The sequence below is a fragment of the Scyliorhinus torazame genome, chromosome 2 (genome assembly GCF_047496885.1).
Source record: "Scyliorhinus torazame isolate Kashiwa2021f chromosome 2, sScyTor2.1, whole genome shotgun sequence".
NCBI classification, from domain to species: domain Eukaryota; kingdom Metazoa; phylum Chordata; class Chondrichthyes; order Carcharhiniformes; family Scyliorhinidae; genus Scyliorhinus; species Scyliorhinus torazame.
The window spans coordinates 82502210-82528562 of record NC_092708.1 but is presented as its reverse complement, the minus strand read 5'-3'; the positions used below and the strand labels follow the sequence as shown (position 1 = coordinate 82528562).

At 47.0% G+C, this 26353-nt stretch overlaps 1 protein-coding gene across 1 annotated transcript in view; it reads right to left on the bottom strand.

The window, feature by feature from the left end:
• Nucleotides 1-8685: 8685 nt before the first annotated feature.
• Nucleotides 8686-26353, bottom strand: part of parp14rs1 (poly(ADP-ribose) polymerase family member 14-related sequence 1) — a 92409-nt gene continuing 74741 nt past the window's right edge. The window contains exons 15-18 of the mRNA XM_072473176.1: nucleotides 25677-26306; nucleotides 24757-24902; nucleotides 14226-14403; nucleotides 8686-12714 (exon numbers count right to left, since the gene is read on the bottom strand). Coding sequence (XP_072329277.1) covers nucleotides 12428-12714; nucleotides 14226-14403; nucleotides 24757-24902; nucleotides 25677-26306 — 1241 coding nt within the window. The 3' untranslated portion in view covers nucleotides 8686-12427. The remainder of the gene's footprint in view (nucleotides 12715-14225; nucleotides 14404-24756; nucleotides 24903-25676; nucleotides 26307-26353) is intronic.

Sequence of the window (26353 nt, the reverse complement as noted above, 5' to 3'; positions counted from 1 at the left end):
TAGTTAATGTTATAGTGTAGAGATTTGTAATAGATGAGTGTACATTATATGTTTATTATGAATTGTGTATTATCTAGGAGTAAGTGCCGAATCCAAATTAGTGGTGTAAATAAATTTATAGCTTTTTTCAATTTAAAACTATTTTGTGGTCTCTGTGAACACTACGCCAACCATCCTAAATTTAGCAACAGAAAGAAAATCACAGGGTGGGCAATTCTCAACCCTATGAAAGACAGATTACATCAATCCAGGAGCTTTTGAGGAGTGCAAAAGAAAGAAAGATGGCGGAGAGCTCTGTGGCATCACTGTCTCAGTGGTCCACGGAACAGTTGGTGGAGTATTTGATGGTCAGGTTCCGGCAACAAAGGCAGGAGGCCTCCAAGCACCTGGTTAATATGGCTGACCCGATTCGGGCAGCCATCGAGAGAGTGGAGCAGAGGTTGGAGGCACATAGTGCGTCGCTCCAAAAAGTAGAAGAGTTGGTGACGGACCATGAGGACCTGCTGGCCTTGTTGGACGCAGTGATTACACTGGTGGCAGAGGGCCAAAGGAAGCTAAAGGCGAAAGTGGACAATCGGCCGAGGAGGCAGAATCTCCAGATTGTGGAGTTGCCTGAAGGCATTGAGGGAACGCAGGCCACGATGGATGTAATGGGCATGCTTGGGAAGCTGGTGGGGGAGGGGGTCTCCGACCGATCTCTCGAGATGGATTGAGCGCACAGGTCGTTGAGGAGGAGACCGAAGGCGGGGGAGCCGAAGACGATGGTGGTATGATTGCACAGATATCTGGTCAAGGAGAAGATTCAGCAGTGTACGAAGGAGACAAGGAAGTGCAGCTGGGAAGGAAATATGATTTGGGTCTACTTGGATCTGGGTGCGGAGCTGGTGAAGCGCCGGACTAGGTTCAACAGAGTCCAAGTGGTCCTGTTCAAGGAAGGAATGAAGTTTGGGATGCTGTATCCAGCCTGGTTGTGTGTCATGTAACAGAGCCAGGGGTTCGACATGGACACGCCGGAGGAGGCGGGTAAGTTTTTACAAGACCATGGACTAGGGGATTTGAAGAACTTTGGAATATGGAGATACCAATGGGGGGAGTGTTGGCCCTTTTTGACTGGATTGATGTTGTATCATGTTTTGATCATGTGGGCTATTTGGGTTGTGGGTATGAATGAGAATGTGGAGAGCGGGGTACAAGAGAATGGGGGGGGAAGCCAGTTGCCTCGGATGGGGGGGCCATCATGCTAGCAGATATGCTAGTTAACAGGAGTGAAGTGGGGGGATAGATCTGTTGTGGAGGGGGGGGCGTTGTTTTCTTTCTCTTCGTCTCTGATGGGGATGGTGAGCGGTTTGCTAATGTGGATGGAGTTGGTGTGGTGCAGTTGGTTAAGGGCAGACATCTTAGGGAGGGCTGGTTAAAACGGAGATACAGCCGACCGGAGGGCTGATTTCATGGAATGTTCAGGATTAAATGGACTGGTTAAGGGGTCGCACGTGTTCGCGCGTTTGAGGAGTTTGAAGGCGGATGTTGTGTTTTTGCATGAGACTCATTTGAAGGGGTGGATCAGACGAAGCTGAGGAAGGGATGGGTGGGCCAGGTATTTCAGGGCTGGGTATGAAGACGAGGGGGGGGGGGGAGGGGGTGGCAGTGCTGATTAATAAGAGGGTGTCCTTTGCAGTGGAGAACACAGTGGCGGACCTGGGGTAAGTTTGTGATGGTGAGTGGGAGGTTGTCGGGGGTGCCCGTGATGCTCATGAACATTTATGCCCCAAATTGGGACAATGTGGAATTTTCGAGGCGAGTCCTGGCAAAGATCCTGGTACTGGACACTGGCTGATCATGGGGGAGGGGATTTTAATGTGGTGCTGGATCCTAGGCTGGACCAGTCGTGTCCGAGATCTATGAGGGTGTCAGCAATAGCAAAGTTGTTGATGTGATTTATGGAGTGAATGGGGGAGGGGGGGCACGGCGGTTTGAGAAGCTGAGAGTGAAGGAATTTTCATTCTTTTTGCATGTCCTGGATTGATTTTTTTTTGTCCTGGACAAGACACCGTTGTCGGGGATGGTTAGGGACCGAGGATTCAGCGATCGTTGTGTCTGTCCATGCGCCACACGAGGTGGACTTGTGGGTGGAGGAGGCCACAGTGGAAGTTGGATGTGGGATTATTGGCCAGTAAGGCAGTCTGAGAGAAGATGGGGGTGACTACCTGGAACTATGTGGAGCATAATAAGACAGGGGAGGTCTTTGCGGCTACCTTGTGGGAGGCTTTGAAACCAGTGATTAGAGGGGAGTTTATCTCAATTAGGGTACATAATGTGAGGGAGCGGAGGCTGGTGGAGGCCATTCTGACCATGGACTGGAGACACTCGGTGGCACCTGAGGGGGCACTGCTGAAGGAGAGACAGAAGCTCCAAATGGAGTTTGGGCTAAGGTCTATGGGGGAGGCAGTGAGACAACTGTGCATGGCCAGAGGCTGGCTGTGTAAGAGTATGGGGAGAAGGTGAGCAGGATTCTCACACATTAGCTGAGGAGACAAGCATCGAAGAGGGAGATTGAGCAGATGAGGGATGGAGGGAGGGGAGGGGGGGGGGGGGAGAGGGGTTGTTTGGCAACGGAGCCAGAGGAGGTAAAAGGGGTTTTTGAGGCCTTTAATCGGAAATTGTTCATCTCTGAATCCCAGTGGGGAATGAGGGCATGAGATGGTTTCTGGAGGAGCTGGAGTTCCCGAGGGTAGATCAGGTGAGGATGCAGGGGCTGAGAACCCAACTGGACTGGGGGAGGTGATGGATTGTGGGATGCGATGCAGTCAGTGAAGACCCTGGTCCTGGACGGGTTTGGATCGAAGCTGGGGTCCCTGCTGGTGGAGATATACAATGAGTCGGTGGGCAGGGGCGAGTTTCCTCACAGGCTGACAGGTGGCTATCTCGCTCATTTTAAAGAAAGACAAAGACTCGGAGCAATGTGGGTTGTACCGATCAATATCGTTGTTAAATGTGGATGCAAAGTTATTGGTGAAGGTGCTGGGGTGCGGATAGAGAACTGTGTGCCAGAGTTGATAGGAGAGGACCAAACAAGGTTTGTGAAAGGGTGGAAGCTATCGGCCAACACTGCGAAGCTATTGAATGCCCCCAATCAGCCGGGAGGTGGTTGTGGCTGTGGACATGGAGAAGGCGTTTGACCACATGGAGTGGCCATACTTATTCGAGGTGCTGGGGCGGTTTAGGTTTGGGCGGGGGTTTGTCGACTGGGTGAGATTGTAGTATAGGGCTCCTAAGGAGAGTGTGCCGACTAATTCAGAGTATTTCTGGGTTGCACCAGGGAATGACACAGGGGTTCCCACTCTCCCCTTTGCTCTTTGCCCTAGCGATTGAACCGTATCATTGGCAATGGCATTTAGGGCTTTGAGGGGGAGGTGGGGCATTGAGAAGGAGGTGCAGGTGGAGCACCGGGTCTCTTTAGATTGCTGATTACCTCATGTTATATATTGCAAACCCGTTTGAGAGTTTTGACAGGATTATGTGAATTAATACACGGGATGGGGGGAGGGGGTGGGGGGTTAGCTTAACGAGATTGCCATTTAGGTTGGGAGGGGAGCTTTCGCTATCTGGAGCTACATGTGGCACAGGGTTGGGCCCAGCTGCACAAGTTGAATCTGGCAAAGCTGGTGGAGGGGATGAAGGAGGACTTTAGGAGGTGGGATGTGTTGCCTTTGTCATTGGCTGGAAGGGTCCAGAAAGTAAAGAACATAAGATATAGGAGCAGGATTAGGCTACTCGGCACATCAAGTCTGTTCTGCAATTCAATCATGGTTGATATTTTTCTCATCCCCATTCTCCTGCCTTCTTTCCCTTACCCCCGATCCCGTTATTAATCAAGAACCTGGCCATCTCTGTCTTAAAGGCACTCAGTGATTTGATCTCCACAGCAATGACCTTCTATGGCAATGAGTTCCACAGATTCACCACTCTCTGCCTGAAGAAATTCCTCCTCATCTCCGTTTTAAAGAATCGTCCCTTCAGTCTGAGGTTTTGTCCTCTGGTTCTAGTTTTTCCTGCAAGTGGAAACATCATCTCCACATCCACTCTGTCCAGGCCTTGCAGTATCTTGTAAGTTTCAATAAAATTCCCCGCAGCACCCCCCCCCCCCCTCCCCAATCCTTCTCAACTCCAATGAGTACAGACCCAGAGTCCTCAACCGCTCCTCACACAGCAAGCTCTTCATTCTAGGGATCATTCTTGTGAACCTCCTCTGGACCCTTTCCAAGGCCAGCACATCCTTCCTTAGTTACAGGGCACAGAACTGCTCACAATACTCCAAATGGGGTCTGACCAGAGCCTTATACAGCCTCAATCCCAAGGAGTTTCTGCACAAAGGCCAGATCCTGCTCCTCTCTCTCCTCTGTGTATCTCACCAGAAAACCTGAGTGTGTTTCTCACCAGCAAACCTGGTGAGTGCTGTATTTCCTGCAGGATACCTGAATGAATCTATCTTCAGGAAAACCATTACAGGCTGCAAAGACCCGAACCTGCGATATCTCCCCAGAAAGATTCTTGAGTGCTGTATTCTTGAAATTACTGAGAACCTGAATAAATTAATCTACAGAGAAGACCATTACAGACTGCAGACAGGAACTTTAACTCGCAAGCTTGAAGGAAGGTGTGCTAAAAATCATCGTTTGAAACAAAGACTCTTTTTCATTTTGCTTATTATTTCTACCTCCTTCCAACTATCTGTGTTTTTCTGTCTAGTATGTGTATGCATGTGTATAGAGGGTGGGGGGGGGGGGGGGGGAGTCAAAACTGAGAGTTAGGAATTAGTTAATCGTTAACCAGTTGCATATTGCATTATAGTTCTTGTTATAAATAAATAGTAAGTGTGTTTAAACTTACAAGCCTGGTGACTGTAGTTATTGGGCAGCCAAAGGTGGGTATTCTTCTAAGAATTATTGGTTAATTCACTTGTGTTGCGATTCCGGGTTAAGTGGTACTGCAATTGACCGTGCAGTAGCCAGGGTGTTGTAACAAGCCGAATCAGCTCTCACGGTTACCGAGAGTCCACCACCACAATCAACCCACAGTCAGAAATAGCCGTCACTCCCCAGAGGGCGCACCGAGGCCATAATTCAGTGTTGTCAGATTTAAACGGTTGCGATTCTTAAGGCCCATAATCCCATGCGCTGATTGTAAAATGCCGAAGTAAAGATACATGCAAATGGCAATCAACAATCTTAAATGTTATCTTGCTGCGCTGTAGCACGGGGGATCAAGGTGAGTGCATTCTCTTCTGATTTTCCGACACTCCCACCTCCTATCCCACTTCTGAAGGCCCCTAAAATTAATTTTGCCTGGTGCAGACTGTGTGGCCGCACCAAAGTCTGAACATGGCAGATAACAAGGTCAATAAGAGCTTGTTAGCTATATTACTGGCCTTATTAGCATATCAAATGGGTTCTCAGTGCTGTCCTGCCTAAAAAAGTCATTGACACTTGGCATAGCAACAGGAAACCTTCATGCCAGTATTTCTGCCTCCACTTCCCTCGTTTCTGCCCAAGAGGGCGCCTCAAAATGCAGTCGAATATATTTTTGTGCCTTCCTAACCTTTAGTTATTTTTATCCAAATGTGAGGTGACAGTGATTACACTTGACATCAAGTAGTCCGAGCAAAATAGAATTTGGAGTGGGGGGGGGGGGGGGATCTTTTCATTACTTGGGAGACATATCTAGCATGAAGGAAGATGGTCATTGTTGGTGGAAGCCAATCCCAGGACATTGCAGCAGGTGTACCTCAGGGTATTGTCATTAGTTCATAAGTTGGGATGTTCATGATAATTCCAGTTTTCAGTATGATCTGTAACTCTTATATTGAAGTAGTCCTGCTCGCAACAATATTCAAGATGTGGAGATGCCGGCGTAGGACTGGGGAGGCACAATAAGAAGTCTTACAACACCAGGTTAAAGTCCAACAGCTTTCTTTGGAATCACAAGCTTTCGGAGCGTAGCTCCTTCATCAGGTGAGTGAAGAGGTAGTTACACAAACACAGTTCAAATAATATTCAAGCTTGGGCTGATCAGTGGCAATTAACATTCTTAACACACCAGTGCGACGCAATGACAATCACCAACAAGAGGGAATTTAACCATCTCGACTTGACAGTCAATGAATGACATTACACCACTGTATCAGCATCCTGGGGGTTGCCATTGACCAGAAACCTAACTGGACCTGCTTTATAAATAATGTAGCCTCAAGAGCAGGTCAAAGGCTGGGGACTTTACAATGAGTAACTACCTCCTGACTCTCAAAAGCTCATGCACTATTCACAAGGAACACCTCAACAATGTAATGGAATGCTCTCCACTTGCCTGGATAAGCACAACAACAACACTCGGAAAGCTCCACACCATGCTGGCAAAGCAGCCTATTTAATCAGCATCCCATCCATGACCTTAAACAGTCACTCCCTTCATTGTATAGCATCTAGAAGATGCACTACTTCAAACCCCCACAACAGCGGCATCCAAATCCATGACCTCTACTACCTGGAAAGGCAAGGACAGCAGATGCAGGCGAACATAACCTCCTGCAAATTCCTCTCCAAGCCACAAGACATCTTGACTTGGAGCTCTATTGCTGTTCCTTCATTGTCGCTTGGAACACCCTTCTAAAGAGTGCCATGGGTGTAACTATACTCCAGGGGCTGCAATGCCCAAAAAGGCAGCTCAGCAAAGGCAATTAAAGTGGACAACAAATACTAGCCTTGCCAACAATATTCCCATCCACTCAACAAATTAAAAAACAGTATGATCAACTAAACTCAGCAGTTCTTTCTTATTCTTTTTCTATGAGAACATAGAACATACAGTGCAGAAGGAGGCCATTCGGCCCATCGGGTCTGCACCGACCCACCCAAGCCCTCACTTCCACCCTATCCCCATAACCCAATAACCACTCCAAACCTTTTTGGACACTAAGGGCAATTTAGCATGGCCAATCCACCTAACCTGCACGTCTTTGGACTGTGGGAGGAAACCAGAGCACCCAGAGGAAATCCACGCAGACATGGGGAGAACGTGCAGACTCCTCACAGTGACCCAGCGGGGAATCGAACCTGGGACCCTGGTGCTGTGAAGCCACAGTGCTAGCCACTTGTGCTACCCGAGCACGATATTGTTTGACAAATTATAACTGTACATTAGGATATATTGGGTAGATTCATTAATCAATATGAAAGATGTGCCAAACAAGTATAGCATGAAAAGTAATAGGGCAGTGATAGTGGGGGATTTCAACTTTCCCAACATTGACTGGAGTAGCCATAGTGTAAAAGGATCTGAAGGAGCTGAATTCTTAATTTTTTGCATCCTGGAAAACCTTGTAAGGCAGTATGTAGGTCCTACAAGATACGGGGCGGTCCTGGACTTAGTTTTAGTTAACAAAGCCAGGCAAATGGTTAAAGTATCAGTGGGGAGTATTTTGTAGACAGTGATCATAATTATGTTAGATTCAAGATTGTTATGGAAAAAGACAAGAATGAGCCTGAGATCAAAGTTCTAAACTGTGGGAATGCCGATTTTAATAAGATCAGATATGATTTGGCAGAGGGGACTGGGAGCGGACACTTTTAGGTAAATCTGTGACGGGCAGCATGGTGGCACTGTAGTTAGCACTGCTGCCTCACAGCTCCAGGGACTCAGATTCAATTCCTGCCTCAGGTGACTGTGTGGAGTTTGCACTTTCTCCCCAACTCTGCGTGGGTTTCCTCCGGGTGTCCGATTACCTCCCACAGTCCAAAATAGGCAGCATGGTAGCACATGGGTGGCACTGTTGCTTCGCAGCTCCTGGGTCTCAGGTTCGATTCCCGGCTTGGTTCACTGTTTGTGAGGAGTCTGCCCATTCTCCCCGTGTGCGCGCAGGTTTTCTCCGGGTGCTCCGGTTTCCTCCCGCAAGTCCCAAAAGACGTGCTGTTAGGTAATTTGGACATTCTGAATTCTCCCTCTGTGTACCTGAATAGGCGCCGGAATGTGGTGACAAGGGCCTTTTCACAGTAACTTCATTGCAGTGTTAATGTAAGCCTACTTGTGACAATAAAGATTATTATTATATTAGGCCACAAGTAGAGTATTGGGTGCAGTTCTCAAATCCACATTATAGGAGGGATGTGAGAGAACTTGTAAGGCTGCAGAGGAGATTTACCAGGATGTTGCCTGGGCTGGAGAATTTTAGCGAGGAAGAGAGATTGGATAGACTGGGGTTGTTTTCCTTTGAGCAGAAGAGACTGAAGGGGTACATGATTGAGATGTATACAATTATGAGGGGCATAGATAGATTAGACAGGAAGAAACGTTTTGCCTTGATGGAGGGATTAATGACCGGGGACATAAGATTTAAGGTAAGGGGCAGGAGGTTTAGAGGGAATGTGAGGAAAAACCCAGCGTTTTCACCCAGAGAGTAGTGGGAGTGTGGAACTCACTGCCTGAAAACATGGAGGCCGAGACCCTCATAACATTTAAGAAGTTTATAGATGTGCACTTGCGATGCCAAGGCAGACAAGTGCTGGAAAATGGGATTAGAATAGTTAGGTGGTTGTTTTTGACCAACACACGAGCGATGACTGAAGGTTTTTTTAATGCTGCATGTCATGTTCTTGTGCTATGGCCGGTAGGAATGATGCACAATAGACCATCTAATTCTTGACTAGTTAAAGTAATTTATTATAAAACAAATGTGTAATAAAGATAACTATAAGAAAGATATTACAAATTACTAATACTAATAAATGATCCTAGAGCTATTGCAAGTATGACTATCCACCAACACGATTAACTCCCAACTCCCCGAGGTACAGAGTCACATGTAGATTTACACTGCCTCCTGCTGGTTGGAGGTCATGTACATCATTATATACATGATTGCTTATGCATATCATCACACTGCAGACTTCTATGAATTTTTAAACAATAACCGACTTATTAATACAAAGAACAATGTAAAGTTACACTTTTGATTTTGACGGTAATCTTAAATATAATGTGTGAATAAGAAGAATGTAATTTTTTTCAATGATTTATTTTGAAGTTTCCCAGAAAGCAATGACAGTTAAAGAATTTAATATAAAAATCATTCAGCAATTTTTATTTTTGGTGCCCTAAATTATTAAAATCCATTAGCTAATAGTGGATAAGGAACAATCTCAGACAACGTTGCAAAATGTTTCTTTGGACACATCGAGCCAAGAGAGAGTGATAATGTCCAAATCTGCAGCTTTACACATCCAAGAGAAAATAGGTTAAAGATTGAGATTCGACTCTACCATTTCCAACTGAGGCTAAACAATGAGTTTCCTTTGATGTACTACGGTCAGCAGTAATGCCTCAACCAATGGATCTAATTTATGAATTCTGTATCTTAAAGTAGCCCTCTCAGACAGCGCAGTAAACAAAGCTGTTAAACACAATGGCTGAATTTTCCTCTGCTATAACCACCCCAAATGGGTTTGCCTTTGTTTTCCATATGTTACATATGTTATCATATGACGCCATCTCTAAGCCCGAATATTCTGTCAAGCCCAAAAGCAGTGCAATCCAACATCACTCATCTCCAATGGTCTTTCTTTTTTTTTTAAATTTAGAGTATCCAATTATTTTATTTTCCAACTAAGGAGCAATCCACTTACCTTGCACATCTTTTGGGCTGCGGGGATGAGACCCTCGCAGGCACGGGGAGAATGTGCAAACTCCAAACGGACAGTGACCCAGGGCCGGGATCAAACCTGGGAGTTGGCACCGTGAGGCAGCAGTGCTAACCACTGTACCACCGTGCTGCCTTTCCACTAGTCTTTCTGATCTTTACTTCTCATTTAGGTTCTGGTTTGGAGCATATTCAAATAATATTAGAGCAACGGGCAGACATATTTGCCCATCATCAGCATAGAATCCTAGTGGCTTCATCCCAGTATTGTTATCTACTTACAGTAGTCCCCATCCTAACTCACTTTCACTTCCTTTTTGCATAAGTGACTCCCCAAATTAAGAATTTTCTGTCAGAAATTAGATGAATCTGCCCAGAGAGAGCAGCAACTATTAAACAATCCTCAGCCACATGTATCAGTAAAACGAAGTGGATTCAGCTGGGTAATGTTCTGAGCAAAAATTAGGCAGGACCAAGATACAATGGCAGCCGCTGAGCAGTACAAAAGACAGAAGAACTAGAGGCATGCATCACTGTGTTTTGAGCCCAACTCATTTGTACATCACAGTGATTTCATGAGCTGCCGTGTTGCCCAGACATCAGTGCAGGGATGAGAGTTATTTTGAGAATCTGGGAGTCAAACACCTGAGAACTCCACGGCAATTTGCAGTGAAACGGATCCCTGTTTTGTGAATGAAACAAGCAGCTCCAAGTTTCAAAAGGTTCTCCCTTAAGATTTCGAGAAAAATAAGGGAATTTGTTTGAATAGTAACTTGATACTTGGCTTCACACTATCAATGGACAGGATCGGAGAAAATAGTTCCGGCTTCCTCTTTCAAACTCACGACAGCTAAGCCATGTGGTGCTTGACAGTTGTGATGTGGTGATGCAGAGATTCTTCAGTGTGATTTGGACAAGTTGAGTGAGTGGGCAAAAAACGGCAGATGCAGTATAATTTAAGGTTATCCACTTTGGTAGCAAAAACAGGAAGGCAGACTATTATTGGAATGGTCATAAATCAGGAGGGGGGAATGTGCAACAAGACAAGGATGTAATTGTACATCAGTCGAAGGTAAGCATGCAGGTGCAGAAGGCGGTAAAGACGACAAATGGTATGTTGCCCTTCATAGCTCGAGGATTCGAGTACAGGAGCAGGGGTGGCTTGCTGCAATTATACATGGCCTTGGTGAGGCCACGTATGTAATATTGTGTGCAGTCACTAACCACCCTGACTTGGAAATATATCACCACTCCTTCACTGTCACTGGGGCAACATCCTGGAACTCATCCTAGCAGCATAGTGAGTGTACCTACACCTCAAGGACAGCAGCGGTTCAAGAAGGCAACTCACCACCACCTTCTGACGGGCAACTAGGGATGGGCAATAAATGCTGGCCTAACCAGCAACGGCCACATCCCATAAATTAATTTTAAAAAAACGTTTTGATCTCCTTATCGCTTACCATTGAAGGAGTGCATAAAAGGTTTACCAGACTGATTAGTGGGATGGCAGGACTGACCTATGAGGAGAATTTGATTTGGTTAGGTTTGTATTCTCTTGAGTTCAGAAGAATGAGGGGTGGGGAAGAGGCATCTCATTGTAATCTATAAAATCCTAACAGGACTAGATGCAAGAAGGATGTTTCTGATGGTTGGGGTGTGCAGAACCAGGGGTCAGTCTGAGGATACGGGGTAGATCATTTAGGGCAGGGATGATGAGAAATTTCTTTACCCAGAGAGTGGTCGGCCGGTGGAATTCCCTACCAAAGAAAGTAGTTGAGGCCAAAACACTGTTTTCAAGAAGCAGTTAGATATGGGTGGCACGGTAGCACAGTGGGTAGCACTGTTGCTTCAGTGCCAGGGACCCGGGTTCGATTCCTGCTTGGGTCACTGTCTGTGCGGAATCTGCACGTTCTCGCTTTGCCTGCGTGGGTTTCCTCTGGGTGCTCCGATTTCCTCCCACAAAAACCTGAAAGACGTGCTGTTAGTTAATTTGCAGTCTAACACCTCCCTCAGTGCACCTGAACAGGCGCCGGAGTGTGCCGACGAGGGGATTGTCACAGTAACTTCATTGGAGTGTTAATGTAGGCCTACTTGTGACACTAATAAAGATTATTATTATTATTATATAGCACTTGGGGCAAAGGGGATCAAAGAATATAGGGGAAGACAGGACCAAGCTACTGAGTTGGATGATCAGCCATGATCATAATGAACGGCGGAGCAAGCTCAAAGGGCCGAATGGCCTACTCCAGCTACCAATTTCCATGTTTCTACTATCACTAGAGATTGATCTATGCAGAAGAAGTCAGTAAACAGTGAAATGATTGCACAAATAATCGGGCGAGCAGCCCGGTTACATTAGCATAACTCTTCTAGTTGCAAAAGTATCCGTACAACCTTTGCTTGCCAATCTGTCAGCATCTATTCTGAGGGCCTGTGCCTACTGAAAACTGATTTGAGACTGCCCAAGATCATTTCACCATAGATATCTAGAGAGTCTGATCATGGTTAGGACTTGATCTTATATATCTAAAACAACAGTTTTCAAACACTACCAACCAGTACATTTGATGGCTTTTCAAACTGATTTCCCCAGATTAAAAATTATGATTTCAGCATGGAATTACCACTATGTTGACGGAAAGAGTTGAATTCCAATTTTAGTTGAGTTACACCAATGTAAAGAGCATATAATAACCCATGAAAATGAAGTGGGATTTTCTGTCTGGATTGCTGCTGTTATCTAAAGGTGATCAAATATTCTGGATATGCTTGAATATCATTGAAAATGATGAACATTGATGGTGCCTGTACATTGTCGACAACACTGTCATACAAATCTGTAGGATTTGCTGGATTTTTTGCAGGGGGGGTGACCATCCCTGCGGCTCCTCGACAAAAGACTCCAGTAAGCACTCGGGCACGATACATATGCTTAAATCCGTTAGCATCAACTCTTGCATATGTTCCGCCAGCCGAATAATTTGCATGTACAGCAAAATAGGTGCCGTTCCCATATGCTGTGGCTAAAAAGAAAAAAAGGTCAATTGTGCATTCATTTCATTTGATATACTCGAAACATCGTCATGTTTGTCTTTTCTAGAAAATATACCATAACCATAGGAGTTTTACATTCCCAGGTTAAGCACCTGCCTTCACTAAATCTACATTTATCAATACATGGGGAGGTAGTGGCGCAGTGGTATTGTTGCTATACTAGTAATCCAGAGACCCATGCTCTGGGGACCCAGGTTCAAATCCCACCACTGCAAATGATGAAATTTGAACTCAATAAAAATCTGGAATTAAAAGTCCAGTGATGTCCATGAAACCATTGTCGATTTTCGGAAATGCCCTTTAGGGAAGGAAATGCCATCCTTACCTGGTCTGGCCTACATGTGACTCCAGACACACAGCAATGTGGTTGACTCTTAACTGTTCCCTCAAGGGCAATTAGGGGTGGCCAATAAATGCTGGCACAGCCTCCGTCCAATGAATAAAAAAACATTTAAATGGAGAGTTTTGGAGCAGTGGGGTGATTTTAGTTTGATGTAGTTTTCAATGCAGAGGCTTGTCAAAAATCTAGTTGGGTGGCAAGCTTTTTTTCCAATTTCTTCCGTCCACTGGCCAATGTTGCAGCATAAATGGAGCTGTTAACATACAAAAATCAGCCGCAATTTGTTGAGGCGGCTCAAATTTAAGACTACATTTTTTAAAAGCAGCATACCGATATTTTTAATTCAAATAGCTACAAAGATTTTAAGAATGAACAAAAAATTGCAGTTCCGATGACTGGTAAATATCAAAATAATTATCACTGGTCTTTTCAGCATCGATACATTTTCCTTTGAGACAAGGAAATAGTAATAATAATAATCTTTATTAGTAGGCTTACGTTAACACTGCAATGAAGTTACTGTGAAAATCCCCTGGAAGCGATCAAATGGCTTTTCTGCGCCGGAAAAGCAGCTTGATTGGTAACAGCCGGAAGACCCCGTTCCTGGGATCTACCAGGCTCGCAACGACTCATGAGATTCAACGCGATCTCATGAGATGTTGTGAAGTAAATCCTGGCCACAATAGGCGGGATCACCTTTTGGCAAATCTGCATATTAGAGCGAGACAGTTGGTCTCACTCTAATGTGCAGATTCCTGAGGTACCTGAGGCTTTGGAATTCATCGCCTTTGCCTTGGGTGTTGGGGGAGGGGTCAGGGACTCTCCCATTGTGCTGTCTGGCTGGGAGGGGAGGTCGGGGATCACTTCGGGGGCATCGTAGGTTGGGATACCATTTAAAAATGTTGTCCTGATCTCTTGCTACACTGTGGAGTTCCAGCGAACAGAGTTCCCAGTGTGTAAAATGGAGCTATGTGCGGTCTCAACCATGCATTACCCACTGAGGCCCCTTATACTACGCGTGTCGCGTTGAATAGCCATGTGTTTCTCGGCACTGCAAGCGCTGGGAAACACGCGGCTAAACGCACTCGCTATGGGACTTCTTGTTCCCATTTGGCTGAATCGAGCCCAATGTTTCCTTACCATTCCTTCCCGCATAGCTACGGTTAAATCCAAGATGGCTGATTGAATCAAGTGTGTCTTGAGCTGTTCCATGAAATAAGATCATTTCATTTGTCGTGCCAGCAGGATTCTTTTCTTCCAACAGTTGTTTTCTAATCATATAATTCTTCCAAAGAAATGGGTTTTGTAACCTTTCAATCTGTTTAAGAAAATGTCTTAGTTAATTTTAAAATAAAACTGGTACTTGGGACCAAACAAAGTTGGCTGCTCATAAGCGTCCACTCCCAAAATATTAACTCTTCTGTTCTCTCCTGATCTGCTGAGTGTTTCTGGTATTTCCTGTCTTTTCAGGTTTTCAGAACTATTTTTCCGACTCCTTTTGGAATCAATTATTCAGGAAATATCTGGAAAATTCCAATACCACCATACAGCTGGAAATAATGCCTTGTACTTGGTGGCCTGGATGAGAATTTGTGGTTGGTTGGTTTTAACACATGCGCATGAGCTACACATTGATGCTTTTTCTGTTCATAACTCAGTGACCATTTTCATAAGTGGCTTTGAGTGGCATAAAAGTCTCATCAATTGCTGCCTACACATGTGAAAAATCACAGATGAAAAGCTTATACAATTGGATAGTTTTCTTCATGTTTATATCTGCCTGGTTCCATTGGGAAGGAAATAAATTGTGAAGTCTCTTCCGAAGTTCTCTCAGTAACTTTCCTGACACAGTGGTAAGATGGGGACTGGTTAATGCAGCAGAGATTATCCAATAAGTGACGAGGAGGTTTAAGGTAAATTAGACTAATACAAAATAAAGCTCTTCATAATTTTTATTTACCACTTAAAAGATAAGCAGTTTTCATTGCATTGTCTTTTGATGCTGAAATGGAAGTTGCATTAGACTCATAACTTTGGAAAAGTCTTGTTATTAAATCATTGACTTTTCATTGAACAGGTTTGGGGAGTTGTAGGCTGTAGTTTACATTGTGTATTTGGCATCACAGGCAGTGAAAATACATTTGCAGTAAGAGCATCCTCTGTGGTTGCAGCATAACCAAACTCAATCATTTGTAAAAGGCAGATCGTGCTTGCCTAATCTAAATGAATGTTTTGATGAAGTAATAGAGGTTAATGAAAGGAAAGCACTGCTCATAAATGTCATGAATAGTGGAACACAGTAGAATGATGCCAATTGACTGCAACAAGATGTCAATCGGCTAGCAGAATGTGCAGATAAATAGCTCAGGATTTTAAGACTGAAAAGTGTGGGGAGATGCATTTTGGCAGACGCGTTAGGGAGAGGCAATTTAGACTAACTGGCACAGTTCTAGAGTGTAAAGGGGCAGAGAGACCTAGGGATTTGTACACATAGACCTTTGAAGATGGCAGGGCATATCATGAGAGTAGTTAGCAAACCATATGAGATCTTGGGCTTCATAAATAGAGGTTTTCAGTACAAACGAGGAGTTGCAATAAATACAGAAAATGCTGGACATACGCAGCAGGTCAGGCAGCATTTACGGAGAGAGCAAGAGTTAACATTTCAAACAGAGACATGTAATAAAAACAGAGAAAACGTACAAATGTATTAGCTCGTAGTTCCTTACATTTCTAAATTATATTGGTTCTGAAGAAAGGTCATGACCTGAAACTTTAACTCTGGGGTGAATTTTGCAGCCACCTGCTGGTATATTTTAAGACGATGGGGAAACGCAAAATAAAGTGGGTGGCTAGCCCACCATCTTCCTGTCCTCTCTCCCATATTACAAGGGATGGATAAGGTGCCAGTCAGCCCATGTACCCTTAAGCCTATTGAGACTTTTAAGTAGCCAACTAATGGTTGCTTAAGGACCACATTCTACTGGACTTCCAGTGACGGCGGGCGGGAGACAGCTGCACACTGGGGGGCTCCCGCTCGGGAATAGGAATTTCGGAGTTTTAACGCCCGATCCCGGGGCAACGGAGGCTGAAAAGGCTGTAAGAAAGCACAGGGAGGAGAAATATCCAAGTTTGGGAGAAAAACAGCCGTGAAAAAGAGGGTTAACGGAAGTCCGCCAGGGAGTGAAAAAGTCAGCGTAGGAACTGTAAGAAAAGCAAAGGCTGGAGCACCAAGGGAGGCCGCATCGCTCGCTGCAGAAGAAATGACCAAGGTGATGGTTGTGGAACTTGAAAAACAGTTCACAAAACACATGGAAGCGATGAAGAAGGAGATGGGGGCAATATTGAACGTGCTGGTGGAGGAGGCGATTGCCCTGGTGAGGGCGGCGGTATCAAGCGTAGCGGCGGAGGTGTGGAAGCAAGGTGAGACACTGAAGAAAGTGGGAGAGGCATTATCGCAGCACAGTGATCAACTCACCTCGATGGGGAAGGAGTTGTGGAGGGTGATAGAGACCAACAAGGGTCTGCGAGCCAAAATGGAAGACCTGGAAAACAGATTCAGGCAACAGAATCTGAGGATTGTGGGTCTGCCCGAAGGGGTGGAAGGCCCGAGGCTAACGGAGTACTTTGCCACGATGTTGGTGAAGCTATTAGGGGAGGGGGACGATTACTCCTGATATGAACTGGATTGGACTCATTGGTCGTGGAGGTCTATACCAAAGGTGAGTGAGCCGTCAAGAGTAGTAACTCTGTGTTTCCATAGGTATAGCGTGAAGGAGAAAGTCCTGTGCTGGGCAAAGCAGAAGGGGGTGGTGCAGTGGGCTGGAGCTGGTATACGCATATACCAGGACTTTACGGTGGAGCTGGCGAGGAGGCCGGCTGCCTTCAGCCGGGTGAAGAAGGCACTGTACATCAGTAAGGTGCAGTGCGGCATAGTATATCCAGCTAAATTGAGGGTGACCTACAAATCCAAGGACTTTTATTTTGGGACGGCGGAAGCAGCAGAGGAGTTTGCGAAGGCAGAAGGACTGTGGCAGAATTGAGAAATGGTTGTGTACCAATGTAGCCTCATGTAACTTTATTTTTTCACTGCGTGTTGGTGTATGTACTAAATGAGTCAACGCTGTATATAAATGGACAAGGGAAGAGATGGGATTTTCATTTGCAATGATGGTTCTTTGGGGCTTGGGTGTGTATGCGGGGGTTGTGTGCTAAAGGGGATTTCTTGGGTTTTCCTGGGGCCGGGTAAGGGAGAAGGAGACCCGGGCGGGGGCCTCCACACCAGCTGGTTTAAGTCGGCCAGTGAACGGGAATGAGGTGGGGGGAGGGGCTGCGGCCATCGGAGCCTGGCAGAAAAAGTTTTGGTGAGTCTAGCCGGAGTGAAAAGTTGGGGGAAGGAACTGTGGTTGGGGGGAGTTTACAAGAGGAAGTGGAGCGGAGGAGTCTGGGATGGGGTGGGGGGTGTTGACAATTCATGGGTGTCATTCACGGTACTCTTTCGGGGATTGGATGGCATTGAATATCAGGGTGGGGGGTGGACTGTATATGTCAATGGTGACCATAGGTGATTCCTGATTCCTTTTTCTTTTTTCCACCTTTGGAGGTTTAGTTTTATTTGATATTTATATTGTCAGGTGGGCCGTTGTTTGGGGGGTGATGGGAGGATGGGATCGCTGTTGTTGGTAGGGAGATTGACATGATATTCGTTACCGTTTACGGTTTGTTGGTGGGGTGTAAATTCTGAAGAAACTGTGAAAATGGAGAATAAAAATATTTATTAAAAAAAAGGACCACATTCTACCTTTGGCATTATAATACGTGACAGGGGAAGACAGAAGTAGACAATCATCCCGGCAGGTCTCATTCAGGCCGCACTAAGTCGAGTGGGAGAATAAAATGGCAGCCAGAGCACAGAATCAGAAGACCTGTCCCCAATTTCGTCTCTGGTTATTTTCAGCGGTGCAGGAATCGGGAACTCTGTGTACTGCTGTTTATAATATAATCTTTATCATTGTCACAAGTAGGCTCACATTAACACTGCAATGACGTTACTGTGAAAATCCCCTAGTCGCCACACTCCCGACGCCTATTCAGGTACACTGAGGGAGAATTCAGAATGTCCAATTCACCTAACAAGCACATCCTTCGGGACTTGTGGGAGGAAACCGGAGCACCCGGAGGAAACCCACGCAGACACGGGGAGAATGTGCAGACTCAGCACAGACAGTGACCCAAGCAGGAATCGAACCTAGGACCCTGGCACTGTGGAGCAACAGTGCTAACCACTGTACTACCGTGCCACCCAATAACCTGTCAGCACTGTTCTTGAAGAGGGCATTTAAAAATGTCTTCAATTTTCAGCAAGGCGGTGGGCGGACAGCATGTTGAAAGCCTTTCTAAATCACACCTGGGGAGTGGAGGAATGTGGAGATATGAACCATGAATTGGGGGTAAGAAGATTCAACGGTGATTAAAAGTGGGCAATTAATCATGGCCAATGCACCTAATGTGCACAACTTTGGACTATGGGAGGAAACCTGAGCACTGAGAGGAAACCCATGCAGACACGGGGAGAACATACAAAGTCCACACAGTTACTCAAAGCTGGAATCAAAGATTGGGTCCCTGACGCTGTGATACAGCAGTGCTAACCACTGTGCCGCCCTGAATTATATCTATATTTACTAAAGTGAGTTATGACAGTGCTGTGGAAAAGCTACATAACCATTAAATAGTATGGTTACTATGTTGTTACTTCTGACAGTTTACATTATGGATTTGACATCACAGGCAGTAACTACTGGCAAACTGGCAAGCAAAAGAACAGCGTTAACATTGTAAAAGTGGAAATGATTGGGGTTGGAGGGGAGTGCGGTAGGGAGTGACAGTTCAGGGGTTTTACACTAATCTGTATTACTGGGCCAAAGTCGTTGCAAGTCTTTTATAATATCTATATTGATACTGGCCTACCTTTGCCACTACCTCCCCCCAGGTGAAAATGGTAGTGCTAACACTGCCAGGATGAAACCAGATCATAATGTCAAGAAGATTCAAGATTCCATAATGAAAACTTTGCCCGATGACTCTATGAGAACGCCATTGGGAGAATTTGTGATGATAGCCTTCAAAACCCATTCTGGTCCTTCAACTGCCCCCAAATCTATTCCAATATAGACAGTATTTCAAAGGAATATTCCCAGTTTGTAAAAGCATACAAGTTATGTTAATATTAATTATGTTTGTAGTTGCATTGGAGGTGGGACAGCAAAATTGGTCTTTAGGATGAGGGGGTTATTCTGTGATCAGAGACTGAGTAAATTGGGCTTGTATTCTCTGGAGTTGAGAAGAATGAGAGGCGAACTCATTGAAAACTACAGGGGCTTGATAGGGTAGACACTGAGAGATTGTTTCCACTGGTCAGGGAGATTGAAACATGGGGCATGTAGCGCACAATGACTTACGAGAGAGACGAATAGAGATGAAGTCGATGAGGCTTTATTAAGCGTGACTTGTTCTCCGCAGTTCAGCAACAGACTGGAGCGGCGGGGAGAAGCCCGGGTTCTTATACTCCGCCTTCAGGGCGGAGCTAGGGGTCAACAGCCAACCAGGACCCGGGATCTGTCAGCCAATAGCATCACGGCTTCACAGTCCCACATGACCCCTAATGCATACTACCACATTCACCCCTTGTTAAAAATGAACCCGGCGGGGTGGTGCTTCGCATGGTGGTAGGGGTTTACAAGGCTGGTCCTGGGAGGAAAATTTTTTTTGGCATGTCATTACAATGCCCTACACTTTGCCCTACACTGGGCTATGTACAGGGTTTGTGAACTATTTACAATATTCGTAAGAAGAAAAGAACATTCTCGTTACAGTCCAACAACATTCTTGTGTTACACCGATGCCACGAGTCGAGCGGGGCGGTCTGGTCTTCCTTGTCGATCGCCTCAGCCCCGGTGGTGGTGCAGGTGCTTGTTCCAGCGTTGTCGTCTCCGGGAGCTTTTCGGTGTCTGCTTCTGTTTCACTCCTGGTCGGACATGGGAGGAGGACCGATCCTCCCGGGAAGGGGGCGGTCATGGGGTGCGCCGGTGGTAGGGAGGGGGTGATCGGTGTCGGGGGGTGTGTGCGTGTTGCCGGCGGGCGCCAGGTCTCGCAGGGAGACCGTGTCCTGTCGGCCGTCGGGGTACGCCACGTAGGGGTACTGCGGGTTCGCGTGGAGGAGATGAACCCTCTCGACCAACGGGTCCGACTTGTGCGCCCGCACATGTTTCCGGAGCAAGATGGGTCCTGGGGCCGCCAGCCAGGTCGGCAGCGACGTTCCGGAGGAGGACTTCCTGGGGAAGACAAGGAGGCGCTCATGAGGCGTTTGGTTAGTGGTGGTACACAGCAGCGACCGGATGGAGTGGAGAGCGTCCAGGAGGACCTCCTGCCACCGGGAAACTAGGAGATCCCTGGACCGTAGGGCCAGTAGGACGGTCTTCCAGACCGTGCCATTCTCCCTCTCTACTTGCCCGTTACCCCGGGGGTTGTAGCTCGAGGTCGTCCTGCTCGAGGCTATACCCTTGCTGAGCAGGAACTGGCGCAGCTCGTCACTCATGAAGGAGGACCCCCTGTCGCTATGGATATATGCGGGGCAACCGAACAGTGTGAATATGGTGCTAAGGGCTTTAATAACTGTGGCCGCTGTCATGTCGGGGCAGGGGATGGCAAAAGGGAAACGGGAGTACTCGTCCACCACGTTCAGGAAGTATGTGTTGCGGTCGGTGGAGGGGAGGGTCCCTTTGAAATCCAGACTGAGGCGTTCAAAGGGACGGGAAGCCTTGATCAGGTGCGCTCTATCCGGCCTGAAAAAGTGCGGTTTGCACTCTGCGTAGATGTGGCAGTTCCTGGTGACTGTACGGACCTCCTCCACAGAGTAGGGGAGGTTGCGGGACTTTATAAAATGGTAGAACCGAGTTACCCCCGGGTGGCAGAGGTCCTCATGGAGGGCTTGGAGACGGTCTATTTGTGCGTTGGCACATGTGCCGCGGGATAGGGCATCGGACGGCTCGTTCAGCTATCCGGGAAGGTACAAGATGTCGTAGTTGAAGGTGGAGAGCTCGATCCTCCACCTTAAGATCTTGTCATTTTTAATTTTGCCCCGCTGTGCATTATCGAACATGAAAGCTACCGACCGTTGGTCAGTGAGGAGAGTGAATCTCCTGCCGGCCAGGTAATGCCTCCAATGTCGCACAGCTTCCACTATGGCTTGGGCTTCCTTTTCCACTGAGGAGTGGCGGATTTCTGAGGCGTGGAGGGTTCGGGAGAAGAAGGCCACGGGTCTGCCCGCTTGGTTAAGGGTGGCCGCTAGAGCTACATCGGAGGCGTCGCTCTCGACCTGGAAGGGGAGGGACTCGTCGATGGCGCGCATCGTGGCCTTTGCGATATCCGCTTTGATGCGGCTGAAGGCCTGGCAAGCCTCTGTCGACAGGGGGAAGGTAGTAGTCTGTATTAGTGGGTGGGCCTTGTCTGCATACTGTGGGACCCACTGGGCGTAATATGAAAAGAACCCCAGGCAGCGTTTCAGGGCTTTGGAGCAGTGGGGGAGGGGAAATTCTATGAGGGGGCGCATGCGTTCGGGGTCGGGGCCTATTATCCCATTGTGCACTACGTATCCCAGGATGGCCAGCCGGTTTGTGCTAAACACGCACTTGTCCTCGTTGTATGTGAGGTTCAAGGCGTTAGCGGTCTGGAGGAATTTTTGGAGGTTGGCGTCATGGTCCTGCTGATCGTGGCCGCAGATGGTTACGTTGTCGAGATACGGGAACGTGGCCTGCAACCCGTGTTGATCAACCATTCGGTCCATCTCCCATTGGAAGACCAAGACCTCGTTTGTGACGCCAAATGGGACCCTTAGGAAGTGGTATAGTCGCCCGTCTGCCTCGAAGGCTGTGTACTTGCGGTCACTTGGGCGGATGGGGAGCTGGTGGTAGGCGGACTTGAGGTCCACGGTGGAGAAGACCTTATATTGGGCAATCCGATTTACCATGTCGGATATGCGGGGGAGAGGGTACGCATCTAGCTGTGTGTACCTGTTGATGGTCTGGCTATAGTCTATGACCATCCTTTGCTTCTCCCCGGTCTTTACTACTACCACCTGGCTCTCCAGGGACTATTGCTGGCCTGGATTATGCCTTCCTTCAGCAACCGCTGGACTTCGGACCGAATGAATGTCCGGTCCTGGGCGCTGTACCGTCTGCTCCTAGTGGCGACGGGTTTGCAATCCGGGGTGAGGTTTGCAAACAAGGATGGCGGTTCAACTTTGAGGGTTGCGAGGCCGCAGATAGTGAGTGGGGGTATTGGGCCGCCGAATTGAAACGTTAGGCTCTGCAGGTTGCACTGGAAATCTAATCCCAGTAATGTGGGTGCGCAGAGTTGGGGAAGGACGTAGAGCCTGTAGTTTTTAAACTCCCTCCCTTGCACCGTTAGGGTCACTATGCAGAACCCTTTGATCTCTACGGAGTGGGATCCTGCAGCTAGGGAAATCTTTTGCGCACTGGGACGGATGGTCAAAAAACAGCGTCTTACCGTGTCGGGGTGGATGAAGCTTTCGGTGCTCCCGGTGTCGATCAGGCATGGTGTCTCGTGTCCGTTGATCAGCACCGTTGTTGTCGCCGTCTGGAGCGTCCGGGGCCGTGCTTGATCCAGCATCACCGAGGCCAGATGTGGTCGTAGTGTCTCAGCGTCTTCTTCGGACCCCGTGGAGCCGTCGATGCTGGGGTCATTTGTTGTCATCCAAGATTGCGGCGTCCATGAATCGCACGCGGCCGGGTTGGACAAAATGGCCGCCCCCACGGATCGCACGTGGTCGGGGGTGGACAAAATGGCCACCCCCATGCATCGCACATGGCTGGGGGTTCACAAGATGGCGGCGCCCATCCTCCCCTCGTGGTGGCCGGGACCCAAAATGGCGGTGCCCGCGGGTCGCACATGGGGCGCTGGGGGGGGGGTTGGGGAGCGTTTGGGATGCGCTGGACTCTTTCTTCTCCGGGGACAGCGGCGACCCTCCGAGACCGGCACACAGCCGCGAAATGGCCCTTTTTGCCGCAGCTCTTGCAAATCGCTGCGCGGGCCGGGCAGCGCTGCCGGGGGTGTTTCGCTTGCCCGCAGAAATAGCAGCGGGCCCCCCCGGGATGATCTGGCGTCTTAACCGCGCAAGCCTGTGAGGGAGGGGGGGGGGGGGTGTTTGTCGCGACGGGGGTCCACGGAGCCCAAGGGGCTGCCGCGCGGTCGGGGCCGTAGGCGTGGGCGTTTTGCGAGGCCACATCTAGGGAAGCTGCGATGGCCCGTGCCTCTGAGAGTCCTAGCGACTCTTTTTCTAAAAGTCTTTGGCGGATTTGGGGAGAGTTCATACCTGCCACAAACGCATCGCGAATTAACATGTCCGTGTGTTCAGTCGCGTTTACCGGCGGGCAGCTGCAGCCCCGGCCCAAAATTAGCAGCGTGGCGTAGAACTCCTCTAACGATTCTCCGGGACTTTGCCGTCTCGTTGCGAGTTGGTAGCGTGCGTAGACCTGGTTCACTGGGCGGACATAGACGCTCTTTAGTGCTGCCAGCGCCGTCGGGAAATCCTCTGCATCTTCTATGAGAGGGTAAATCTCCGGGCTTACCCTTGAGTGCAGGACCTGTAGTTTCTGGTCTTCTGTGATCCGGCCGGGGGCCGTTCGGAGGTAGCCTTCGAAACAAGCCTGCCAGTGTTTAAAAACTGCTGCTGAGTTCACTCCGTGGGGGCTGATCCGCAGGCATTCCGTGACGATCCTGAGCTCCATAGTCCTTTAAGCACGCTTAATAAATTGTAGCGCACAATGACTTACGAGAGAGACGAATAGAGATGAAATCGATGAGGCTTTATTAAGCGTGACTTGTTCTCCGCAGTTCAGCAACAGACTGGAGCGGCGGGGAGAAGCCCGGGTTCTTATACTCCGCCTTCAGGGCGGAGCTAGGGGTCAACAGCCAACCAGGACCCGGGATCTGTCAGCCAATAGCATCATGGCTTCACAGTCCCACATGACCCCTAATGCATACTACCACAGGGCACAGTCTCAGGATAAGGAGCCAATCACTTACACAACATCATTGAGAAATTACTTCACTCAAAGAGGTGTAAATCTTTGGAATTTTCTACCACAGATGTGCCGACATTGAATTAATTTAAGGACAGATTTTCGGTCTCTCAGTGAATAAAGGGACATGAGGAAAGAGCAGGAAAATGGAGATGAATCCCAAGATCAGCCAGGATCGAATTGAATGGCAGAGCAGCCTTGATGGGCCACAGCTAATAGTTGATCTTTTCTCTACATCCTAACTATGACTGTAACATTATATTTTGCAGTCTCTCCTTCCTTCCCTATGTACGGTATAGTCTGTATAGTATGCACGAAACAATACTTTTCACTGTATACTAATACATGTGGCAATAATAAATCAAATCAAATGGTCTTCTCCTGCTCCTATTCCTTGTGTTCCTGCATGTTGTGATTACTCAACCGCTGACAGTTTATGATTATTATCTTGGGAACCAATGTGTATTGTGACACACTGGGATATAAATAAAACACCAATTAAACAGGTGATGAAGTGCACTTCATATTATGGTTGTGATGCCATGATAGAGGATTAAAGTATGAAATACCTTCACAATCTGAAACTGATTAGTTGAATTTCTGACTGATTTCTCCACGTCCTGATACTCCAGTGATTGCTTTGATAGCTGCACAGATTTGTGTTGTGATTTTTGCATATTATCCCAATGTCTTGGAATGTTGTCGAGTGACGATCCTGCAGATGCATTAAATGTATCACACCATATTTTAATAATAGTTCACTGGTTAATTGAACTTTCCTTTTAGTTCGAAGAGGCGGCTCTCAGAGCCAGGATATGTCTCCACTTTAAGCATCAAATATTATCATCGTGTACAAGATACAAGACAATGTGTGGGCAAATATACCGTTCCACTTAGTTACAAACATTGGGGCTGAATTCTCCACCGTCGGGATGCTCCATTTTGCCGGCAGCTTGGGGGTTTCCTGACGGCGTGGAGCTGCCCCACAATGGGAAGCCCCATTGACCAGCCGGCGAAACGGATCATCCCGACAACGTGCTGGACCAGAAATCTGGGGTGACGGGATCCAGCCCCTGAAATATGGCATCTATTGATTGGTTCAATTCATTTATCTAAGAAGTTGTAATCACCAACAGTGAAATGTTTGTAAATTATTATATGCATTAGAAAGTTATTGAATGAATACATTGCCCGAACATCTCCAACTCCAATCAGTGCCCTACCACGCAAGGTCATCCGGAACCCTTATCACTTATTTCCAATTGGTGATACAACTCTACGCAGTTTCGTATTGTGAATCAATGTGGACTTCTGCTGAATTAGGATTGCCCAAAACGATATGCCAAAAAGAAATCCACATAAAGTTATTATCGACATGAAGCAAATGGAGTGTTCTGTTCCAGAATACCAGCCACTTCATCTTTTGAAAGAAAGTGGGTCCAAATTAATAATCAAGAGCAGTGTAAATGATGTTGCATTAAAAATTTACCTTCCGTTTTTGAAACCCGTTTCAATTTAATTGAATTTCCCTGATTGTCAACTGCAATTTCCTTCTTTAAGTCCACGGTACATTTTCTGTTCTGCAATTCAATCACTAATCCAGTTCTTTGTTCCTTGAATGCCTTTTCCAACATGAAGTTTGCAGGACTGTCAAATGGTATGAACTGAGTGCCCTGTTCAAACTGCCATTCCAGCAAATTGCTGAGAAGTTCCTCATCTCTTCTTCGGAGTTCCTTTCTTCTGAGATTGTTAACCATTTCCTGAATAATAGAATAAGCATTCGAAACATCCTTAGCGGCACCATAAACTTTGATCCATGACCCAGATTGTTTACGTTCCAGCTCTAAAACAATTTGCAGATCCCTCTGAAGGGTCCTTAATTCTTCCTGCTCTTTTTCAGAGAATTGAAATATGTATTCACTGCTAATGACTTTCTCATCGTGTTCGGCTGCAATTAAGTTTTCTATCCAGGTTTTAGCATTTTCTACAGTTTGTTTGGTGCCTCCACAGATCTCAAACAGAACCGGCTCTATCTGATCTTCTAATACAATATGGTCTTCAGTGACATACTGCTTCTTTTCTTTACTTGAATCCCCAAAAAACAATCCTGTGACTGCATCTAGGAATAGCAAAATATTATACGTTAGAATAAGACAGTAATACATA